This window comes from Anolis sagrei, chromosome 3 (genome assembly GCF_037176765.1).
Source record: "Anolis sagrei isolate rAnoSag1 chromosome 3, rAnoSag1.mat, whole genome shotgun sequence".
Lineage (NCBI taxonomy): Eukaryota > Metazoa > Chordata > Lepidosauria > Squamata > Dactyloidae > Anolis > Anolis sagrei.
In genome coordinates, this window is record NC_090023.1 from 35,426,088 (window position 1) to 35,451,632 (window position 25,545).

General features: G+C 42.9%; 1 protein-coding gene across 1 annotated transcript; it reads left to right on the forward strand.

Moving 5' to 3' along the window:
• The first annotated feature begins 133 nt into the window (after nucleotides 1–133).
• Nucleotides 134–25,142, forward strand: CCNA1 (cyclin A1). Its single transcript, XM_060766937.2, has 9 exons — nucleotides 134–203; nucleotides 3,229–3,407; nucleotides 11,017–11,251; nucleotides 11,532–11,656; nucleotides 15,989–16,212; nucleotides 17,881–18,085; nucleotides 20,197–20,310; nucleotides 22,554–22,687; nucleotides 24,849–25,142. The coding sequence occupies exons 2-9, from the start codon at nucleotides 3,252–3,254 to the stop codon at nucleotides 24,898–24,900; spliced, it is 1,245 nt and encodes a 414-aa protein (XP_060622920.2). The 5' UTR covers nucleotides 134–203; nucleotides 3,229–3,251; the 3' UTR covers nucleotides 24,901–25,142.
• The last annotated feature ends 403 nt before the right edge of the window (nucleotides 25,143–25,545 follow it).

Consider the following 25,545-nt stretch of genomic DNA (forward strand, 5'->3'; position numbering starts at 1 on the left):
CATCCCCAACAGACAGTCGCGGGCGGCTTCCAAGTAGCGGCGGAGGAAGAGGCGGCGTCCGGTCCTCTATATAGGCTGCGAGGAGGGCGTCCCCACGGGCCATTCGCAGTCCCGGCTTTGTTTCGGAGCCTTGGCCTGCTTTGGGTTGGGACAGGAGAGGCCAGGAGGGAAACCTCCGCTGCCAGCTGGAAAGGACGCAACAGGTCGGGGACTGGGCGGCTGCGTCATAGAAATGGGTCTCCCTCCTTTGGCAGGGAAATGCGGGGCAGAAAGGAAGCGGGGGGGGGGGGGGCTTCTGCTGGGGAGCATGGGAAGCCCTTCCAACCTCAGACCCCCACCAGTGGGCACTTGCTCTTTGGGGAAACGCCAGGCAGAAGAGGAGGAGCAAACTTTTCTTTTATGGTTTTTTAGCCCTGTAGAGCAGGCAAGGGCAAACTTTCTAACTTGGGGGCCTCCCTGCTAGGAGGAATGACTGCCTGGTGATGGAAGGAAGGAAGGAAAGAGAGAAGGAAGGAAGAACGAAAGGGAGGAAGGGAAGGATGGAAGAAAGAGGGAGAGATGGAAGAAGGGAGGAAAGACAAAAGGTAAGGAAGGAAGGAGAAAGGGAGAGAGGTAAGGATGGAAGGAGAAAGAAGAAGAGAGGGAGGAAAGGGGGAAGGAAGGAAAGATGAAAGGGTGGAAGGGAAGGGAAGAGGAAGGAAAAAGAGAAGGGAAGACAATAGGGAAGGAATGAGAAAGAGGGAGAGAGGGAAGGAAGGAAGGACAAAAGGGTGGAAGGAAAGGATGGAAGGAGAGAGAGAGAAGGGAGGAAGGTAAGGAGGAAGGAAAGAAAGAAGGAAGGAAGGACAAAAAGGAAGAAAGGAAGGAGAAAGGAAGCTTATAGTTTTACAAGGTTTTGAACCTTCTCTGCCCAATATTGAGTGCTGGTCCTTCACCAAACTGCAGATCCCAAGATTCCATAGCAGGGAGCATGCTGCCAAACTGCATTAATTGTACAGTGTGAATGAAAACTGCAAGGCTCAATGCTGTGGATTCCTGGTGGTTTGTAGTTTGGTGAGGCTCTCATTGTTAAAGAAGGCAAACTGCTGAACGACAAACTCCCATGATTTTATAGCATTGAGCTATGGCAGTTCAAGTGCCAAACTGCATTACTCAGTGTATCGCAGACCTGGGAAAACATGGGGCTTCCAGGCTTCAGCCCCCCCCCCCCCCGAAATTCTCATGGTGGTTCGCAAAAAGGCCTTACTGGTGCATTATTTAAACTGTTATGTTTATTCATATCATGATCTGATCACCATACTCAATATATCCCATATGCATGGGGTTATTAGAAAACGATACAAAAGGTTTGCTAGGCTAGACCCTCTTTCACTCAGACTCGCTCCCCGCACCCCCGAAACAAACTCAGCCCCCCTCCCGAATTGAAATCCTGGCTATGGGCCTGCTTCCAGGTGTTCTGGACTTCAACTCCTACAATAACAACAGCCTCGGGCCCCTTCCTTTCCCCCTTTAGCCGCTTAAGCTTAAGTCCAAAACACCTGGAAGGCCCAAGTTTGCTCAGGCCTAGTGTATAGTGTCTACAAAGCCATGGAAGTCACTGGGGGAAATTGGACCGACTTTTGCCTGAACTACCTTTTGAGGTTGCAAGGTGGAGAAATAAACGTGTATGCTGTATTGAGAGTATTAGAGGAAGGATGGGAGTGTAAATGCACCTATTTCCCCCCCTCTGATTCTTTCCAAGTGAAACATGTTTTTATGATTTGAATACAACAGGAATACCTCTGGAAATAAAGCAACAGAGTTGCAAACTGTTTGGAAACATGACCTGTTGGATTCTGCAGGACATACTCCTGGGAACACTTAAATATCTCCTCATCTTTTGATGTAGTCATTTGGAAGTAAATGCAGTGAAACCTGGTTCCACCTGAGGTCCTTAAACCTTAGGATCTTCAGCTCCATTCCCCTTAAATCACTCTAATCCCATTGGTTCCAAACAGATGGATTTGGTTTGAGAAGGGAGGGAAGGAAGCAGGTGATGGGTCAGTGACACCAGTTTGCAGTTTGGGGGAAGCTGCAGGTAAGTTCATATAATGCTCCGGTTTTAAGTTTTGGCATTATTTAATTTCCTGATATGTTTACTGATAGCCTTTGACATGGCTATCAGTATGTCTGAATGAATCTGTGGTCAAACTATACCCAGTATTTTGCTCGTGAGGGCCACAGGGATTGCTTGAAAATTGAGTATTGTAAGAAATAGCTGAATGTTTACTCCAGGTTTTGAAAAACAAGTAGCTTTGGATGTTGAATAAGGCAGTCTTGCAACCTGTAAACCCCAAGAAGCAATTCATCCTTTTCTTGGCATGAAAGGCCATCTGAGGAATCTGGGAGGTTTAATTGCTGTGAAATAGCTTTGGGAAGCCACTTACCACCTAGGATAACATGCTTATGATTCTCACTGAAACAGGATGCCTCTCAACAAAATGTTTAATGTATTTGTATATATTTTAACTAGTACTGATGAAAGAGCCAGAATGGAGTGATAGTTTAAGTATTGGACTAGGACTCTGTGAGGCCAAGGTTTGAATTGCTACACTGTCTTGGAAACCCAATGGTTGACCTTGGGAAGGTCACATGCTCTCAACCTCAGAAGAATGCAATGGTAGGCCCCTTCTGAACAAAGCTTTTTTAAAAAAAAACAACCCTTGTGATGGGGTTGCCATAAATTGGGAGGGGTTCAAAGGCACATGGCCTTTGGCGTTCCATTCTGGAACCAGTTTGAGGCCCAGATGGTGATTACACAAATCACCGAGCACTGAAGCACATTTAGGGCTGTCTTTCTTGCACTTTTTGTGGAAGTTTGTTGTCTAGCTGCCACAGCCTGAAGCTTCCTTCGAACGTCATTGACCAGTCAGTGTATAAGGGGCCAGCAGCAGCAACTAGAAGAAAGGTCTGATTAACCTTTTCTCCAACCTGCAGTCTTATGGATGTGAAGCACAACAAATCCCACCATCCCTAGGTGTGAAAAAGAATGGTTATTTTAGGTCAATCTATCTGCAAGACTCTAAGTTGGGGGATGATGCCATTAATAAAATTTCTTCAATACCAAAGGCAAGCATTCAAAAGCAGAATGCACTTTGCAGGTTTTTTTAATAAAGTTAAAGCACCAGGCTAGAGATCAGAGCTGTTATCATGAAAAATAACTAAATGTGTGTTTCCTTTTCACCCCAGCATCAGTTGCTGTCCTTGAGAAAATGAATCCCAGCAGCAAAGAGAAAGAGAAGGAACAGGTGGGGTGCTGGGATGACCTGTTGGAAATGGCTGAGCCTCATGCCCATCAAAATGCCCCTCAGAGGGCTGTTCTGAGAGAGATCTCTGAAAATGGACAGCGCCCGAGACCCTGTGCCCAGGTAAATTGGGGAAGAGTGGGCTTCCTAGGAAACTCATGGCACAGTCAGTTTGGTCTGAGCAAGTCTTCAACCTCTTAAACTAAATGTTGAGAATTGGTTATGGTGGATGTTTTAAATGACTATCTAGACATCTTCTCCTTATTCTGCAAACTGATTTCACAAATAATCAGTCAGTTTGACCAGCATTACAGTCAGCTCTCTGTATCCATGGGTTCTGCATCCATGGATTCAACCATCCAATGGCTTGAAAATATTCCCACTATAAAAGTTCCAAAAAGTAATTATTGATTTTGCCATGTGATATAAGAGACACTATTTTACCATATTATGTTATATAATTGGACTGATTTTGGTATCCACGTGGAGTTATTATTTTACTTACTTACTTAGGTGATCTCTCATAGTCCAAGGATGATGGTCCTCCAAGTTTGGTGTTCTGGCAGTGGGTTCGTAGGTGACTGTGGAGCCCTATTCTTGATTTGCATCTTCTCCCACAGTGAGGGCATCGGTTTCCAGGTGGAAGGCGGTCCCAGTCGGGGTTGGCTTGATGTGCCTTCCTCTTGGCACATTTCTCTCTAACCTCCATTCGTGCCTCTTCAAATTCTACATCAGTGCTGGTCACAGCTGACTTCCAACTGGAGTGCTCAAGGGCCAGGGCTTCCCAGTTCTCTGTTTTATGCCAGAGTTTTTAAGGTTGGCTTTGAGCCCATTTTTAAATCTCTTTTCCTGTCCTCCAACATTCAGTTTTCCATTCTTGAGTTCGGCGTAGAGCAACTGCTTTGGGAGACGGTGGTCGGGCATCCAAGCAACATGGCTAGTCCAGTGGAGTTGATGGTGGAGGACCATCACTTCAATGCTGGTGGTCTTTGCTTCTTTAAGACCACAATGTATAATCTTTTAGTAATTCCCTTATTCAAGACATCACTCTATCCAATGCAGTTTTCTGAATCGGCACCCCAAAAAACCAAACCAAATCTAAAGTTGATAAACTGATTCATAACCCTTTTGGTACTAATGTTGGAGACTGATCTCTGGTCAAAGTAGTCCCTGTTCAAAAAAGGCTGGGAAACAGTGGAGTAGGAGAAAGTATCACATTGCTGAATGCCCTTCATTTTATGTATCTAGTATTGTATTCCTCATCTGAAACCCATATTTGTGGTTTTCAGATGTTTGGAAACTGGGCATAGCTTTAATCTTCAGTGATCCTCAGTAGAGATTTTATTTATTTATTTATTTGCTATATTTATATACCGCCGTTTCTCAGCCTAGCCGGCGACTCAACGCGGTTTACAACATAATATAACAATCAACAGTAAAAAAGTTAAAAGCATAAAAAACATAAAAAACATAAAAACACAATTCATACATCAATACCAATCCAGTTCGACTCTTAACTAAAAACGTGATCCAGTTCGTCATCCATGTTGCCAGTCCTTTAGTCAGTTACCATTCGTTGCATTGGGTTAACCAAATGCCTGCTTAAACATCCAGGTCTTCAATCTTCTTCGGAATATCATCAATGAAGGGGCTGATCTTACCTCCAAGGGCAGGGCGTTCCACAGAAAAGGCCCTGTCTCTTGTACCCACCAGCCGCACCTGTGAAGCAGGCGGGATAGAGAGCAGGGCCTCCCCAGAAGATCTTAGGGTCCTGGCGGGCTGATAGGCCGAGATACGTTCGGATAGGTAAGTTGCGCCAGAACCGTTTAGGGCTTTAAAGGCCAACGCCAGCACTTTGAATTGAGCCCGGTAGCAGATCGGCAGCCAGTGGAGCTGGTGCAGCAGAGGAGTTGTATGCTCCCTGCGCTCCGCTCCCGTTAGTATCATTGCTGCCGAACGTTGGACTAGTTGGAGCTTCCGGGCCGTCTTCAAAGGCAACCCCACGTAGAGAGCGTTGCAGTAGTCCAAACGGGATGTAACCAGAGCGTGGACTACCGAGGCCAAGTCAGACTTCCCAAGGTACGGGCGCAGTTGGCGCACGAGTTTTAACTGTGCGAATGCTCCCCTGGTCACCGCCGAAACCTGGGGCTCCAGGCTCAGCGATGAGTCCAGGATCACACCCAAACTGCGAACCTGCGTCTTCAGGGGGAGTGCGACCCCATCCAACACAGGCTGTAACCCTATACCCTGTTCGGCCTTGCGACTGACCAGGAGTACCTCTGTCTTGTCTGGATTCAATTTCAATTTGTTCGCCCCCATCCAGACCGTCACAGCGGCCAAGCACCGGTTCAGGACCTCGACAGCCTCCTTAGTAGCAGGTGGAAAGGAGTGACAGAGTTGGACATCATCCGCGTACAGATGACATCGCACTCCGAAACTCCGGATGATCTCACCCAGCGGCTTCATGTAAATGTTAAACAACATGGGAGACAATATTGAGCCCTGAGGAACCCCACAAGACAAAGGTTGTGGGGTTGAACAGGAGTCTCCCAGTAACACCTTCTGAGACCGACCCTCGAGGAATGAGCGGAGCCACTGTAAAACAGTTCCTCCAAGACCCATTCCCGCGAGGCGTCTCAGAAGGATACCGTGGTCGACAGTATCGAAGGCCGCTGAGAGGTCCAGAAGCACCAACAGGGACACACTCCCCCTGTCGAGCTCCCGGCACAGATCATCCACTAAGGCGACCAAGGCTGTCTCAGTACTGTGCCCCGGCCTGAAGCCAGACTGTGCCGGATCCAGATAATCCGTGTCTACCAAGAATGCCTGGAGTTGTGAGGCCACCACACGTTCCAGGACTTTGCCCAAAAAGGGGAGATTGGAAACAGGCCGGAAGTTGACGAATTGAGTGGGGTCCAGTGATGGTTTCTTCAACAGCGGTTTTATTACAGCTTGCTTTAAGCTGGCTGGAAAGATGCCTTCCCGGAGGGAGGCATTAACCACCACCTTCACCCACTCGGCCAATCCCCCTCTGGCCTCCTTCAGAAGCCAGGATGGGCAGGGGTCTAGGATGCATGTGGTAGCTCTCATTCCTCCAAGCACCTTGTCCACATCCTCGGATTGAACCAATTGAAATGAATCCATCAAAACCGGACAAGCAGATGCTCGTGTTACATCCTCAGAGACTGCCGTTAATATGGTGTCCAGACCAGAGCGGATCAAAGCGACTTTGTCTGCAAAGAACTGAGCAAAGGCTTCACAGCGAGCTGCCGAGTCATCAGGGCACCCATCCTGAATGGTGGGTTTTAACAGGCCTCTGACAACTCGGAACAGTTCGGCCGGACGGTTCTTTGCAGACGCAATAGTGGCCGCAAAGAAGGTCTTCTTTGCGGCTTTTATTGCCGCGGCATATGCCCTTAAGAAGGACATAAACCGTGTTCGATTTGGCTCGCTCGGATTCGAACGCCACACACTCTCTAGTTCCCTCTTCTTTCGCTTCAACGCTGCCAGCTCCTCAGTGAACCAAGGAGCTGGTTTAGCTCGGCTACTTGAGAGGGGACGTTCTGGAGCGATCGTGTTTATTGCCCTAGTCATCTCCCCATTCCAGAGAGCGACCAGGGCATCAACAGGATCACCAACCGAGGCGGCAGGAAATTCCCCAAGAGCCGTCAGGAATCCATCCGGATCCATAAGCCTCCTGGGGCGGACCAACTTAATGGGTCCTCCACCTCTGCAGAGGTTAGGGGGTGCAGTTAATCTAAAGCTGACCAGGTGGTGGTCGGTCCATGGCAACGGAGAGATGGACACCGCCACCTTCCTCCCATCCCTGGCAGAAAACCAAGTCCAATGTATGTCCAGCACTGTGGGTGGGGCCAGATACCTGTTGGGACAGCCCCATGGTTGCCATGGTAGACATGAAGTCCTGAGCCGCTCCCGATAGGGTGGTCTCGGCGTGGACATTGAAGTCCCCCAGCACAAGCAGCCGCTGGGACTCCAATGCCAGGTCCGAGATCACCCCCGCTAGCTCAGTCAGGGAGTCTGTAGTGCAGCGAGGTGGACGGTACACTAACAGAATCCCTAATCTGTCCCGGTCACCCACCCTCAGGTGGACGCATTCAAAATTTGTTGACTGCGGGATGGGGGCCCTGGTCAGAAGAATGGAGTCTCTATAGATCACTGCAACCCCGCCTCCCCGCCCCCCGGATCTTGGTTGGTGCTGCACGGAGAAACCTGGCGGGCAAAGCTGGGTCAAATTCACACCTCCAGCTTCGTCCAGCCAGGTCTCCGTGATGCACGCCAGATCTGCCCGTTCATCCAGGATTAAATCCTGGATGAAAGCTGTTTTGCCATTGACAGATCTGGCGTTCAACAGCACCACCTTCAATCCGGGGGGACCGCCGACCTGGTTACACCAATTCACCAATGGAGGGCATTGTCCTCAGTGTGGTATCTCTGTGTCAAAAAAAGCCACAGAGTTTGAAACCCTGCTCACCCACGGAAACCCAGAGTAACCCTGGGCAAGTCACACACTCTCAGCCTCAGAGGAAGACAAAGGGTAATTTTACACTGCCATATAATCCAGTTCAAAGCAGATAATCTGGATTTTCTATGGCAGTGTAAAAGGAAACACATTTTGAATAAATTTCTGACATTCTCCATATGCCAGAAATTACTTGAAGGCACACACAATCTCCAACAGCAAATATGATATGAATAAGATTGTACTTCAATCATGTATATAGAGAGAGCTCAGAATTTTAAACAGTGAGGCCAGCGATGATGAATTTAACAGGACTTGTACTACTTATATGCAGAGTTCAAAGATGAGCAACTGTTTTGCACTTCATGGCTTTTCAGTCCTAGGTTTTTTTCCTCTTCTACTTTGTGTGTCTTTCATATATACTTTGTGGTTCTCAGATGAGTTTCAGTCCGCAACATTTTTCAATACAGTGAATCTATGCATGAGAGAGACCGTGAGATCTCTCAGGGGTTTACCCCCTACAATTACTTCCAGCCCAATAGAACATGGCCAGGGGAAGAACTATTACAATTCTAATTTGACCATCTCAGGCATCACTTGGAGAAAAATACTATTGAAAGGCATAAAGAGAATGACACACTGAAGCTTTGTGTGACTAATACTAGTTGAACAGTACTTTGGATGCCATGGTGCAGCTACCCTTGGGCTTTAGCCTGTCATTTTAGGAATCACAGTTCACAGTGCTGGTTATGACTACTAAAACCCTATATAGCTTAGATGCAGACTCTCTTAAAGTAAACTTTAAATCCTAGGATTCCAGAAGCATATCAGTTGAAGTGGAACCACAGCACTGTCATTCTGCAGTGTGAACAGGATTTCAGGAGACCCTTCGGGCTAGAAACACAGCCTTAAGGGCAACATGCAACCTGTACTTTGCTCTCATGCTATAAACAGCATGGCTTTTCCTCTGGACTAAATTTAGAATTTTTGGTTTTGTGTAGTTTTGAAAAACCTGTCACTTAGTCATAGTAATCGTAGGCTATTCCTGAAATGACATGTGTGTTGTGTACCACTGTGTGGTGAGTATCCCACTATGCATTATATTATATTAACAGACAGTATTGCTGACAGCTGCTGTAAAAGCATATTGTTTCTCTGGCACTCTTGTGATATTGTGACAGGTTGAACTGGGTTACTTCCTAGCATTGGTAACTAGAGTGACGAGTTCTTTAAGGGAGCATCTAAACTGTAGAATTAATGTAGTTTAAAACCATTTCATATGCCACAACTCAATGCTATGGAATCCTGAGAGTTGTAGTTTGGTGAGGTGCCACCCCTCTTTGGCGGAGAAGGCAACAGATCTTGTAAAACTATAACTTCCAGGATTCCATAGCATTGAGTCATGGCAGTTAAAGCGGTGTCAAATTGTAGTCATACTTCATTGTAGATGTACCCTAAGGCCCCGTCTATACTGGCCATTTAATGCAATTTGAAGCCAGTGTCACACTGTGGGAGCTAGATAGCAAACTCCCACAAAAGTTCACAAAATAAAACTTTTGTTTAGCAAATCACGGAATATCAGTGCTTTGTGATTTGTATAATCACCATTTGGGCCTCAAAGTGTTTGCAGGATTTTCTATGTAATTGTCTGCACAGTGAAACCATTTTCTTCAGTGCCTGTTTGAACTGTGAAGATGGCCTTAGTCTGTGCTTTCCAGTGTGAGCAATAAACTGGAACTGAGCCTAAGGTTCATTCGTACTTGGTGTAAAATGATTTAACCTGGAGGCTGGCAACATGGCACTGGCAGATGCACTCTACTAAATGATCAGTCTTGCTGACATGATACTGAAAGAGATATTCATATTTTTGGTTGGTGAGACTGCAGCATTTTAGGACTGTTAGGATTAACTTCCATGACTTTGTGTTTCAACAATGCAGAAATATTCATTAACAAGCATGTATTCAGCATGGCTCACATCAGCGATTCTTAAACATTGTTGTTGTGATGGTTGTTTTACTACTTTGTTGCCTTTTGCAGATAACTAGGTTTTCTTGTATTACAGTCAATATTTGGGAACTTGCTTAAATTAAAACCTCTGCAGTCTTATTGGTGTGTTTACTGATACTGAGAAATGCATGTCTGCAAAGAGAGCCATCCCTTCCTTTTTCTTACCCTGTTCTGTATTATTGCAAGATCAGTACACAAGACACTGAATTACAAAGGGATTCTTTATTTCACACCTTTCATTGCTTGAACAGAAAAACAGCATTTTATATTTTCTTTATGACTAGCTGGAGAATCTATTTAAAAGAGTATTGTGGATTCTTAGAAGTCTAGAGCTACACAAATCAGTGGTTTCCATAGTACAATTGGTTACAATCCCCCTAAGCCACAGTGAGTGTGGATGGTGGGGACTGTTGTCTAATATCTAAACATGTAAAGTTAAGAAAGTCTGCCTTATATTACTGTATATACTCAAGTATAAGCCTAGTTTTTAAGTCCTTTTTTTAGGCTGAAAAAGTCTCCCACGGCTTATACTCGAGTTAATGTAATTTATTATTTTACTTTGTTGTTGTTGTTGTTATTATTACATTTATTTTTTATTATTGTTGTTATTATTACATTTATTTTACTCTATTTATTTATTATTGTTATTGTTACATTTATTATTTTACTGTATTGTTATTATTACATTTATTATATTACTCTATTCTTACTGTTATTACATTCCATTATTTTACTCTATTATTATTATTTTACTCTATTTATTATTATTGGAGGACATGTAAGCATATTCACTTTGAAGAAGATTAGAATAATGGTTTAATCAGAGTTGGACAGTCTTATCTTGAATTACAGTTTTATGTAAATATTCAAAAATATTTCATTTAACGATGCCTAAATTAATATAATTGTATTGGTATCTATTTTTATTTTGAAATTTACCAGTAGCTACTGCATTTCCCACCCTCGGCTTATACTCAAGTTAATCCATTTCCCCAGTTTTTTGTGGTAAAATTAGGTGCCTTGGCTTATATTCGGGTCGGCTTATACTCGAGTATATATGGTATATTATATATGTGTTTACTGTAATCTGCCCTGAGTCCCCTGCGGGGTGAGAAGGGCGGAATATAAGAACTGTAAATAAAAAATTAAATAAATTATATTCAGGTCGGCTTATACTCGAGTATATATGGTATATTATTCCTTTACTGTTCAAAGTTCTGTCCTCTCAATGCATTTTTTTCAGGGAATGGCCATAGTGAAGCATCTCTCTGGAGCTGAAAATGTCTTTCCTGCTGCTAGCGAGAATGTGTTGTCCATTTGCTTGCCATCTAAACAAAACTTCAATGTTTATGTTGATGATATGGAAGAGAGGAACCGGTGTAGTTATATGGCTGTAGAAGAGGCGGAACCCAGCATGTGTGAAATCAATAGCAGTGCACTAAAGCCCAGTTTTCACCTGCTCCTGACTTTGAGTACAGGTAACTTGTTGGGTATTCCGACAAAATTTTTAATATCTTATAGTAGAAATGGGATTGTTAATGCTGCATTCGCTTAGTCTAGGTGCTGGGTTGCATCCATGAGAACCTCTCACCATTGACTATGCTGGCTTGTGCTGATATGAGTTGTAGTTTAACAAGAACCTGAGGACTGCACTTTGCCTACTTCTGCCTCTTAACGATGGAAGGATAAACTGAAGTTTGTGAATAACTGTATATTCATCTCTGAAAATAACTCTTCTTCAATATTTTGGCACTTTAGGATCTCCTATGTCAGTGGATAGGTCTTTGCAGCAGCAAAATGAAGAGCATCGGGATACCAACGTGGATGTCATGAACTTTGTAGAGTATGAGGAAGATATTCACTGCTACTTGAGAGGGGCTGAAGTGAGTAGAATATCTAAGGGTCTAATCACATTGGCCAATAGCTTCTGGTCATGCAGTGTGTACTCTTGTAGGAACTCAGATCATATATGAATGGTGCAATCTTCTAGGTCAGGCATGGGGAACCTTCGGCCCTCCAGGTGTGGTGGACTTCAACTCCCACAATTCCTTGAGGCTCAGCATTCGCCCCAAAGGCTTACCTTGGCCCAACGAGGTTTGTTTGGCTCTTTTTCATGGAGGACGGGCAGCAAAGGGGGAGAGACGAGCGTAACGTAGCTGTGCAGATGGCGAGGAAGGATGCGGAGCCCACAGACTGGCCTCGGATGGAGAGAGCGGGCGGAAACCCCTGCGGGCAACGCGCCTCCTCGCCGCTTCGGCCCTTAGCAAACGCCCCGCATGGACCCCCTCCCTAGCAACGACGGCGGCTGAGTGACGTCGTGCAGAGCTTGTCGGGGAAAAGGGAAGGCGAAGGCTGGAGGGAAAGGGCTCTGCGCTGTTTACAGAGACAGGGAATGTTGTTGTCCTCTTGGACAAAATGGGGGGGGGGATGTCACACTTATACAGAGGGGCATGGCCAGGCCCTGTAGTGTCCTGCCATGCATTTTGGGGGAGAGGGGCACAAGAAAGTTCTGTGGCACTAGAAATAGCCTTGCTAGTAACATGTGACCTGCAGTTCAAAGTGGCTATAGCTAGGGAGGGGGTCCATGCGGGGCGGTTGCTAAGGGCCGAAGCGGCGAGGAGGCGCGTTGCCCGCAGGGGTTTCCGCCCGCTCTCTCCCTCCGAGGCCAGTCTGTGGGCTCCGCATCCTTCCTCGCCATCTGCACAGCTACGTTACGCTCGTCTCTCCCCCTTTGCTGCCCGTCCTCCATGAAAAAGAGCCAAACAAACCTCGTTGGGCCAAGGTAAGCCTTTGGGGCGAATGCCGAGCCTCAAGGAATTGTGGGAGTTGAAGTCCACCACACCTGGAGGGCCGAAGGTTCCCGACCCCTGTTCTAGGTGTTCCATCATGGCCCACTTTTCTTATATTGCCTTCCAATAGTATATCCTTTGTTCCATTAGCCTTAATGTTGAGACTGAGAGGCCCTATCTATACTGCCATTATAATGCAGATTCAACTGCATTATATGGTCAATGTAGACATATAATCCAGCTCAATGCAGTTAAACTGTATTGTATGAGTCTACAATGAACATATAATGTAGTTCAATCTGCATTGTAATGGCAGCGTAGATGGTACCTTAATGAGAAGGACAAGTGGGGTAATACCAAATAACTAGTGATTTTGATTTAACTAATTATCAAAATCGGTAGCTACTAGTTGGAAATGAATGATATTTTTACTGTTCAGCTCTTATTTGAATTTTTTTCTCATTTTGTACACTACTCTTTCTCCTCAAAGAGTGTATTGCTCCCATAGGATGCATCTACACTGTAAAATTTATGCAGCCTGACACCACTTTAACTGACATGGGTCAATACTACCTTCTCTAGCAAAGAGGACTGTTGCCTCACCAACTCCCTGCAACTCCTATAATTCCATAGCATTGACCCATGGCAGTGGTGTCAATCTGCATTAATTCTCCAGTATAGCTGTACACACAGAGGAGATGCAGAATAATAATTCTGTAGGATTCTTTCAGCAGGTGAGGTGCATACCATTCAGTGTGGAAGCCTAGAATACTAGGGCCATCTAGGGCCATCTAGGAAAAGAACAGTCAAAACACCCCTGACAGATAGCCACACAGCATTGATCTTAAAACCTTTAGAGAAGGAGGCTCCACCACACTCCGACACAGCATATCCCACTGCTGAACAGTTCTAACCATTAGGGAGGTCTTGTTAATGTTTAGGTGGAATCTCTTTTCCTACAATTTGAATTCCTTGCTCCGTGACCTCATCTCTAGAGCAGCAGAAAATGATTTGTTTCCATCTTCAGTATGACATCCTTTTAAATATTTAAACATAGCTGTCATGTAACCTCTTAACCTTTTCCTCTTCAGGCTAAACATGCCCAACTTCCTAAGCCACTTCTCATAAGACTTGGCTTTCAGACTTTTTACCATTTTGGTCATTCTCCTACAAACATTTATTTATTTATTTAAAACATTTATATTCCACCCTTCTCAGCCTGAAGGGGACTCAGGGAGGAGCACAGTGTACTTATGGCAAACATTCAATAGTGGGACATAATATCATTGGATGCATATATAAACATTAAAAATATTTGTCTTAATATTAAAATACATTGTTTTAAAACAGTGTCCTATCAAGTCACCATTCTCTTAGCAACCTTGGTTGTTAACCAGTAATTGGCCCAGCAGAAAATGGCCAGCATCCAGAATGCTACCTGGTGTGTTTTAGTAATAAACACTCAGTAGAATGCATGTGAGTGTCCGTATTGAAATGCCTCAGTATTAATTTGTATTCAGGTGCTTGTGTAATCTTATTCTTAGCTCCTTCTTAGCACTGCCAGATGGAGATCCCTCAGGTTTTAACTGTGCTTTTTGACTGCTCTTACCTCAGTACAGAACGTTTTGCTTAAGTACAGCTCTCACCTGTTTTCCTTATTTGTTCCCTCCACTGCTTGAGATCATCTCGTATTGTTTTCTTCCAGAATTATAGTAATTCCGTACAGCTTTGGGTTGCCTATGAATTCAAGTGTCCCACACTCTTTCCTGTTTATTGGTCATTAATGAAAATATCAAATGAATCTATGCTCCAAGTTAAATCTGGTAATGAGAGCATGAGAAGAGCCCTTGTGAATCAGACCCAGGACCTTCCCAGTACCAATACTTTGCTCAGAGTATACCTATAAACAGGACATTGAAAACAACATCACTCTCTCATTCATGGTGGTTCTGTTCTGAGCCTTCAAGTTGATTCTGTCTTACAGCAACCATGTAATAGAGTTTTCTTGGAGAGATAAATGCAGAGGAAGTTTCTGTTAGGCATAAACAATGTCTAGCATTACCAAAGGTTTCCATGGATGAGTAGGAAGGAACCATGATATAATAGAGTCTTAATCCAAGACTCAAATCATTAGGACAGACTGGCTTTAATGGTGGCAATCTGTGACTATTCTCAGTAGCATCTAATCTTCCATGGAATTATCCAGTTGCAACTGCAGACAACTCTCCACAGTCACTGGGGCTAGAGGTACAGGACTCCTATGAAAGGACTTGTAAATAAAAACATTATCTCTCCCCTGAGAGAACATTCTTTTAAGTCCTGCAGCCTGACTCTGTGATCAACTTCAGATAGAATCATAGAGTTGGAAGAGACCTCATGGGCCATCCAGTCCAATCCCCTGCCAAGAAGCAAGAAAATCACATTCAGAGCACCCCCAACAGATGGCCATCCAGCCTCTGTTTAAAAGCCTCCACCACAACTCCAGGGCAGAGAGTTCCATTGCTGAACAGCTCTCACAGTTAGGAAGTTCTTCCTAAAGTTCAGGTGGAATCTCCTTTCCTGTAGTTTGAAGCCATTGTTCTGCATTCTAGTCTCCAGGGCAGTGGAAAACAAGCTTGCTTCCTCCTCCATATGACTTCCCCTCACATATTTATACATGGCCAGCATGTCTCTTCTCATGCAACCCTATGGACCATAGGATCACACTGAAGAACCTGGAATTTTCTAGAGAGAACATTTTAATCTAATCTGCAAAGCCAAACTCACCAATGTGGCAGGCCAACTGTAATAGGTTTATCCTACATTAATTTCTACTTTCGGTAAAGGTAAAGGTTTCCCTTGACATTAAGTTTAGTCATGTCTGACTCTGGGGGGTGGTGCTCATCTCCATTTCTAAGCCCAAGAGTCGGAGTTATCTGTAGACATCTCCTAGTTCATGTGGCTGGCATGACTGCATGGATCAGTGTTACCTTCCTGCCAGAGCAGAACCTATTGATCTACTCACATTTGCATGTTTTCGAACTGCTAGTTTGGCAGAAGCCGGGCCTAACAGTGGGAGCTCACCCAGCTCCTTGGATTTGAACCGCTGACCTTTCAGTCAGCAAATTCAGCAGCTCAGCAGTTTAACCTGCTGTGCCACCAGGGGGCTAATTTCTACTTTTAAAGCCAACCAAATTGACAACTGTATCTTACAGAAGTTTAGATTTCCACAGTTTAGCTAAATGATGAGTACATAATGACTGGCTTGTTTTACACTTTTGCAGATGTTGCACTATTCTTCTTGTGTATTAAGACTATGTTCATCTAGACAGATTTTAATCACCCCCAGGCTTAATATAACTTTAGTTTTATCTGTTGTGAGTTGTGTATTAAAACAGTTCATGTGATTGATTTCACTTGTTCTGAAAATGAACATTCTCCATGTAGGTGAAATACAGACCCAAACCATGCTACATGAGGAAGCAGCCTGACATCACTTCAGGAATGCGTGCCATCTTAGTAGACTGGCTGGTGGAAGTTGGGGAGGAATACAAGCTCCAGACAGAGACACTGTATCTTGCGGTGAACTACTTGGACAGGTTTCTTTCTTGCATGTCTGTCCTGAGAGGGAAGCTGCAGCTTGTCGGAACAGCAGCAATGCTTATAGCTGCGTAAGTATGTTTGCATGAATGAGCCAGCCTCCGGCAGATGACAAATAGTTTGAGTCACACTGACACTAGTCCAAGTCTATATTGGCAGAGATTTTGCAGGGTTTCAGACACAAGCCTTTCCCAGTTCTGCTTTGAGATACTGGAGAACAAAATTCAAGGCCTCCTGTCTCCAATTTGTGTAATGTACCATTGAGCCACAATTATTCCCTGGACAGCCAGATGAGGGGCAGCAACTGGCTTCTCAAGCCCCCTCTAGGGCACAGCCACCCCATACCGAGCCCAGATACCAATTGTCTTCAGCAGTCCCTCTCAAAATGACAAGAAAAAGTGAGTTCCCATCACTTTTATAAGACATTTCAAAGGAAACTTGCAATAGTATGAGGTTCTGGAGAGTTTCTGATAAATGGAGTATTTTATATGTTTTTGCAAGGTTAGAGTTTGAAGACAAAAATGTTTGAAAAATCACAGTTTTTAAAATACTATCAGGGTTTCTGGGTAGGGGTAGGCTTTGGAGTTACAAAAGTAGGATTGAGGTTCTGCATGCCTCCCATGAGCTACCCTTTGTCCACCCCTTCTTTAGAATTAGATGGCAAAATGTAGACTTGGGATCACTTGGCCATCTTGGATAGTTTTTATAGCCTTCCACCTAGCTGCCCTACTTTTCACATATGAAACAACTGAACTGCTTCTCTTGGAATGTTTTCGGGAGCTGTGATTCACCTTTTAAATAGGTCTCAGGGCCCATGTTATGATTGTTTAGCATAAGAATTACCCAATTTTCAAAACCAGAAGTAAACTTCTGGTCACTTCCAGTATTCTTTTGTTAATTTTTGGCAATCTACAAGGCATAAAACTAGCCTTTTCTCACTCCTAGCATAGAGAATTAATTAGAAATCTCCAGCTGTGACCTACCAATGATTTGTAGGGGGAAATGAAGTTCAATATATCTGGGATGTGATGTGTAGGAGCTTCCTTTTTCTACCTCGGTGTGGATATAGTTATGTAATTCTTTTAACAGACGTGCTTCTGTCAGTTCTTCCATCTACATGAAATTTTGCAAGGCACTTATCTAGACACACTTCAACAGTGGATGCTATTTTCACCAAAACACACCGAGAAAGCAGACCTATCTCTAGATCTCACCATTTATCTGAAAATCTTCACAAAACAAGGAAGAGTTAAATACTCCTACCCTATACATTAAGGTTGGGTGGCAGGTCTCGTTACATGACTTCAGAAGACCTCATGACTCTACTAAAAATTATATATGACTTGATTTTTTTCAAAAATGTTTAAGTTGATTGTGGTTTTTTGAAATCTCAGAAGGAGACAGTTTTGCCTTGTCCTCTCCCTATCAGCTTCCCCAACTGTTTTAATTTCAGGAGTTACCTCTTTTAAAAGAGGACTTACTTTCTGGTTTTATAGAGTATTTAAATCAAGACCTAAAACAGTCCACAGGAATTTAAAAACATGGCAAAAGTGTCCTGGGCTATGTGTAGGCATTGTTTGAAAATCAAAATGAGGCAGGCTGGAGGCCATTAGCTAGTACAATCAGTATGGAAGAATACTGGGAGCTTCAGTCCAGCAGTATCAGGAAAGAGGAATGATTTCCAGACCTGGATTAAGAGGTAATGTTTCAGCATCCAGGCTTTTTTTTTATCTTCCCAGGAAATATGAAGAAGTCTATCCACCCGAAGTAGAAGAGTTTGTGTACATAACGGATGACACTTACAGCAAAAAACAACTCCTGCGAATGGAACATCTGCTCCTCAAAGTGCTAGCTTTTGACTTGACAGTGCCTACCATCAACCAGTTCCTCCTTCAGTATTTACAGAGGCATGGCGTCAGTCTTAAGACTGAGAACTTTGCCAAGGTAAGGATGTGTTGTGTCCTATATTGTCACCTAGGCAAGAAAGGACTTATTGTGTAATTTCCATGATATTACCATGGTTCTACTCCAGAGAAGGTTATTTTGCTTGCCTGAATTAACACTATGTAAAAAAAATTGAAAAAGAAATGTTCCTGGTTTAAAAGTGTTATTTCCTATTTAAGTTCGTGGTACTTTGAAATGTAGTTGCTATACTCCAGAAATATAGTTTTTGTGGCCTTTCAGTGTGCCATTTTTAACCTTTCATATGCCATTTTTATTTCTCCCCCCCCCCCCCCCATGTTTTTGTGATAGAAACAGTTAGGAAATACCATTTCTAACCCAGGAACAAAAATTGTGTTACATAGTGTAATTAGATTCAAAGTATCCACAGATTGAATATCACTTACTCACGCGACAAAAAATCTCCTTCACAAATTTTTCGTTAAGCCTCTCTAGGTCCTCCATTATGATTCTATAGTATGCTTCCAGCTCAGATATAGCAAACATATAAGGGTTACTATTATCCACAGTTTCAAGTATCCATGGGGATATGGAACACATCCCTTGTGAATATGGGGGTCCTATTGCATACAACAAATTGATGCTTTGACTGGGAATTAGTACCATTTCAAACTGGCTTTCCTTTATTTATGATCAATACTTAGCTGTTCTGTAGACAAAACAGGTATGCAACCATTCTGTTGAGGTTCCCAATAGGCAGATAAGTGCAAATGTACTCTGGAAACCACAGCCCATGGAATACGTCAGCCAATGGGTATGGTGTTTCAGGAATTTAGAAAATTGTGGTCCATAAAGGAGCTTTTTTCAATTGTTCTTTCAATGGTCATTGGATGGGGACATTAGGATGACAGTGAATAAGGTGGAGTCAGAACCAAAGAGGCTTGTAAATTTGACTTATTTCTTAAAATATACCACTCAAGAACTCAGTGCAGTTTACAATAAAACTGAGCTAAACCAATCATATCAAATCATTTTTAAGACTAGAAATATATCAAACCATGTATCACCTACAACCAGACAACCTAAAGCCAGTTAAAGCAATTCAAGATATTGTCAACTATAAAATCGGTTAGTCCCCTAAGGCTTTAACAAAAAGTCATGTTTTGACTTATTGTTGGAATGACACCAGTCTTGGTCCTCTGAAGGCAGTATATTGACCCATGGTGCCACCACAGAGAAGGCACCATGTCCACCAGTAGTCTATTGTCCCCACTAATGGGGTACAAAGGGGAACACCTCAAGCAGATCTCAATTCTTGAGCATGCATATATAAGGAGAAGGACTCTGCTGATATTATTTAGGGCTTTAAATATTATCATCAGCACTTTGCAATCAGAGCAGAAGCATATTGGTAGCCAGTGCTATTGCTTTAATACCAGTGTTACATGCTTCAGTATGTGCACCAAAGCCCTACAAAATCCCATGTGACTCCCATGACAGTAGAAAAAAGTGAATGAAAGCACTGTTTTTTTCATATGAAAAATTACCTCACTCCTAGGTCCTTCTGCACAATTCTCTGATCAACTTCTGCTGTACATTGATCATGATATCCAGAAGAAGGATATTATGATTACTGGAGGATGCTAGAGAGAAGATAGTTATCAAATCCACAAATAATTGAACCTGCAAAAGGTGTTCCATCTAGGAAATATCTAGGTCCTCCTGTGTGATTCAATGGTCAACGTCTGGTAGAAGTTGATTGTAGAGTTGCTTTGGAGGACCTAGAAATTCAGTGAACTAACATTTTAATCAGATCTGCAGAAGTCAAATCTGTAAAGGAATGTACATTGTGAATGGATAAAATCACCGATGTGCCTTGACCTTATACATAGTGATGTGTTAATGTTCAGTATGGGGGCTGTGCAATGGAAGCATATCATAACTCCGCTGATGTACATTAACTCTATGTAATTTTTTTTTTTAAAAAAAGGTCATAAGCATCTTACTAAATAAAGAACCAGGTAGTTTGGACTTAAATGTCAATGCAGTTTTTAAGTGGACTTCAGTATAGTTGATACAGATACTTAAAGATGAGCTTCTTGAATCCCTGTTGATTTCCTCAGTGTTCAAACAGTACACAATTCCCTTCCCAGTACATAGCAGAACTGAGTCTCCTCGAAGTTGATCCTTTCCTGAAGTATCTTCCTTCCCAAATGGCAGCAGCTGCTTATTGCCTGGCAAACTACACTGTGAATAGGCATTTCTGGGTAAGCCTTTCAAATACAGTGGTGGGAGTTGGGATTTAAAATTGCTTGTACGGTTTTTGAAGAATATGCAAGACTGAAAGGCTTCTACATCACGCTTTAGCTGCATGTAATTGGCTTGCTTTAGCATTTGTAGCAAAAATGGCTGATGCAACAGAAATATCCACATTTCTAACAAAATGAATTCCTGTCTTTTCTCAATCTGGAGACTGTAACACTGCAACGCTAATAAAACTATTAAAAACTCAAATGAGAGCTTCCAGAGTTGAGAAACAACTCGCTGCCATTTTAGTTCAATTGAACTTTCATGTATTTTTGTTGTTGTTGCACCCGTTTGAAATATATCAACTGCACTGCTGTAAACCGCATGTTTGCTGGCACCGTGTCCCAGTAGGAACATGTTGATATCTTTGCTGTTGTGAAGTAAAATGTGGATGCTAAGAAGGGGTGAAAGTTTTGCTATGCAAAACAGTTATAGCAAGACATTTTCCCAATGCCCTCCTCCTATCCTATGACCAGATAGGATAGTCATAAAAGAATCCTCCATCTTATGCAACTGTGGAACAGAACAGACATTTGTGCTCCTTCTGTTTTTATCAGTTTTATACTAATTTATGCAATGCTTTTGATATGAAATAAATAAAATCTTATGACCTCATCACATGGGGCTTGAGATGGATTGACACATTGCCCATCCCACAACATTGCCGGATTTCTGGTGGAGGCCCTTCGCACAACTAGAGTGGAAGCATTGTATGATGTTTCCCTCCAAACACGGGAGCTTGCCTGTGTTGTGCTAGCTCCAATGGAGCCAGCACGCTAATGGGCCACTTGGGCAATGCTTCCCCTGTGTGATGGAGGAGTGCACAGGGCAATGGAATCGCCTCTCCTGCCTACCGTTTCACCACACTTGCTGGCAAAATGTCATTGGGGAGGGGGGCTCCCCTGTGTGATAAGGTCACTAGTCAACATGTCTTGTTTTTCCAGAGATTTTATTTTTGCACTGGGGAGTTTTCCAACCTAACGTGGGACAGAATATATTATATGAGCATAACTGGGGGAGGTCTGCTCAACAGGGGCTAAGTTTTACTATTAGAAATTCAGTTAAACTTTTTGGCATTGCCCTTGCTTTGACATAAAGTAGAAGTATTAATTAAAGATTGGAAAAGTAAATGTTCTGGGCTGTAACTCAGAATATACAAGATTGTGGGACTATGAGAAATGCTATATACATGTCAATATAACATTTGTTATTTTGCCAAAAACCCAGGACATCTTGCTAAAAAACCAACCAAGAGTACAGGCATTTCTCTGCTATTCCCCATGACAACTGTACTAGCAGCAGAGACATTTTCACTTCCTTGTCCATTTCCAGCCTTAATCTGCAAAGGAGTGCAAAATGGAGTCGCTAAAGTCCTTGTGGACAACAAGTTAAACATGGGCCAACAATATGATGTGGCAGCAAAAAAAAAAGCCAACGGGATTTTGGCCTGCATCGTTAGGAATATAGTGTCTAGATCCAGGGAAGATATGCTACCTCTCTATTCTGCCTTGGTTAGACCACACTTGGAATACTGTGTCCAATTCAGGGCACCACAATTGAAGGAAGATGTTTCAAAGCTGGAATGTGTCCAAAGGAGGGCAACTAAAATGATCAAGGGTCTGGAGAACAAACCCTATGAGGAGTGGCTTAAAGAGCTGGGCATATTTACTCTGAAGAAGAGAAGGCTGAGAGGAGACATAACCATGTGAGAGGAAGTTATAGGGAGGAAGGAGCAAGCTTATTTTCCGCTTCCCTGGAGATTAGGACGCGGAACAATGGCTTCAAACTGCAAGAAAGTAGATTCCATCTGAACATTAGGAAGAACTTCCTGACTGTGAGAGCTGTTCAGCAGTGGAACTATCTGCCCTGGAGTGTGGTGGTGGCTCCTTCTTTGGAGACTTTTAAACAGAGGCTGGATAACCATCTGTCAGGAGTGCTTTGAATGTGATTTTCCTGCTTCTTGGCAGGGGGTTGGACTGGATGGCCCCCGAGGTCTCTTCCAACTCTGATTCTAATATAAGATAACTCTTTCACACCAATGGACAGCCATTAACATTTGGCCATGATGAACAGAATGAATCTAAAACCCATTTGTCTCATGGTAAAGCCCTAATATATTACAGCAGGTTAATCATTTGACATAGAAATCGTTCTTTTTTTCCATGTGCATTAAAGATTTGCTCACTCTCTTTTCCCCAATTAGCCCGAAGCCCTTGCTGTGTTCACCGGATACTCGCTGAGTGAGATAGTGCCCTGTCTAAGTGACCTGCACAGAGCTTGCCTTGAAGCTCCTCATTGGCAACAGCAAGCAATAAGAGAGAAATACAAGCTGGCAAAGTAAGTGATTGGGTCAGAAGCAAATATCTTTGTGCTCTCCTTGCCACAGCTTCCTTTAAAATTGTGATTGATGGGAGCAAAGTTAGAGGAGCAATAAAGCTGGTCAGAATGACTCACGGGGTTTGCTGATTTGATACAGAAGCTCTTCAGGCTGAAAGTTGGGAGGTCTCTTCAAAACAAACAGATTTATTACAGCTCAAGCCTTGATGGGTTACACTCAGCTTTCTCAGATGCTTGAGCTTTGGTGAGAGATCCCCAGTGTATGGAAGGAAGGACAGGATCAGGACAAACTGGGTGCAGAATCTAACCATTATAAGAACACTGCTCATTCAAAAGCATTTTAGCAATAATTAAGGCAGTTGTAACGTATGGGAAGGATACGTATAATCCTATATGTGTACATATGTATTCTCTCTTCATCTCCCAATGGAACAATGAATAACTGATTTTAACATATATAAAACAATCTGTTTAATGTTACCTGGTGTCCCCTTTTCTCTAGTCATGGAGCAAAGTAAGTTGCCAATCAGGATAATCAAACTGCTCCATAATAACTGCTGAAGAGCCTGTTCGGATATCCTATCTGCTGTAGAGTATAACTCCCATACCTTTGGGACCAATCCCTGTGGTTTCACTTACCCTGCATCTGACAAAATATGTCATTTCTAGGGAATTTCTAGATCTTCTAGGCAATTCTATGGAAGCTACCATAGCACCAGGTTGGAGGACCTCAAAAATTTCTTGCAAGGATAACTCTCTTGGAATTTTCTAGGACCTCTAGGGCAGCTCTATGGTAACTTCCAGTGGAAGTTGTTGCTTTCAATTGGGTTCACCATTGTCCACCATTTTCTGTTTCCACTTTAAGTTCAGGAATGTATCCACAAGCGTGTAGACAATTTCAACAGAAAGGAGAACACGATGAAAGTGAACAAAATCTGGCTACCAGTATTTTAAAACCTCTAAAATCAGGGCAGTAAATAAAGTTAAACACTCAGAACAATAAGGGCCAGCTAGCTTCTTCCAAGAAAGGATCCCCCCAGGCAGGAAGCAGCCAGGCTTTGAAGCTGCAAGGCTATTCAGTGCTCATCAAGGTGGCCAATTGTAGCATTCACACTTGCCTCCAACAGACAAGAGTTCTGTCTCCCTTCCTGGACATTCCACAGATATATAAACCCCACTTAACTAGTTTCCAACCTCTGAGGATGCCTGCCATAGATGTGGGTGAAATGTCAGGAGAGAGTGCTTCTGGAACATGGTCATACAGACTGGAAAACTCACAGCAACTCAGGAATGTATCCCCCATATAAATGGGGATCATACGTTATTGTCAATAATTATTTGAAAAATGATTTTTAAAAAAAACAGTGGAGTTTATCAACTGAGCATGAAGTAACTGATACCCAAAAATATAGAACTGTGGTCAAAAAGAACTTGGATTTGTGTTGGTGATTATTAAAGTAATCTGAGTGACTCTTGATAAATTAACTCTGCATTCTGCATTTCAAGCCAAATTTGTCTGTCATATCAGATAATTTGGATGTGACAGAATACCAGCAATCTGTCAATATAGATCTTAAAGAAGAAAAAGTAAATCCAGTGTAGTGTTTTTGATCATGATTCTATAAAACTATGTAATAAACTTTGGAAAAAAATATTTTCCTGGTTTGAAAGTGTTATTTCCTGTTTAATTGTGTCGTACTTACTTTAAAAGTAGTAGTTATGCTCCAGGAACTTTGTTGTGGCTGCCACAAACTATGTTGAATTGGTTGAGACTCTATGGGCCCTTCCAGACAGGTCCTATATCCCAGGATCCGATCCCAGGTTTTCTGTTTATCCCAGATTATCCGGCAGTGGTGACTCATATAATCCAGTTTAATGCAGAAAACATTGGATCTATTCCTGGGCCCTAAGTAATATTCATTGAAATCTATCACAAAATGTGCTGCGGGATGTCCTGCAAAACCAAAGTTTTTGCAGTTTAATAACCCTTTTCCATGTTTTTATGGCAGAACCAATTAGGAAATGACATTTATAACCCAGGAACAAAAATCATGTTATATAGTGTAAGCATTTGAAACAATTGGACTTAAAGAGACAGCTGAGACATTATTGATTTGCGATCACCTGTTCCCTTTGATAAATGGCTTATTTTCTTTTCCAGGTATTTGGAAGTATCCCTCCTGGAGCCTCCAGTCGTTCTCCCTCTACAGTGAATGCCAACGTGACAATTAGCCACAACAGCACTTACCTCCTGATCAATAGAGTTGATCTGGCCAATTAGTATTGCTTTTTTAAAATAGGGCACTGCAGGCCACGTGTCGAATCTCCTGCTTAATCTATTTTTAGAATATTTTCTTGGTGTACAGCTGTAATGCATTTGCAAGGACTCAGGACTGTGGTTTTAACATAAACTAAAAGCCATTTTAATAAATATCATTTTCTTATTAAAAAAATCTCAAGCCTTCAAAAGAACTAGAAACATTGTGTGTGTGGTTTTTTAAAAAGTACTTCCTGACAAAATGGATTTTGCATTCTGAACCAGAAAGCTATGCCCACCTCGACTGTTTTGGTCAATCACCTCTGAAGAATGGCACTTCGTAGAATGAATACTAAATTTGCCACCAGAATAAAGCTTTGAAATGTCACCTAGAGAGTTTTTTAAAAGCTTATCTGCAGAATAAACTATCTTAGCAGTCATTCTTTTCTCCAGCCCCAAATCTGTGAGAGTGGGCAGATGCCAAAGAATATTCTCAGTACATTCACCAATCTGCTACTTTGAATGTGCTCTGGGAAGCCCCGCAACACTTTGGCTTTTCTGCAGCACAGATACGCTTATTAGAGGCTGGTGGCACTGCTGG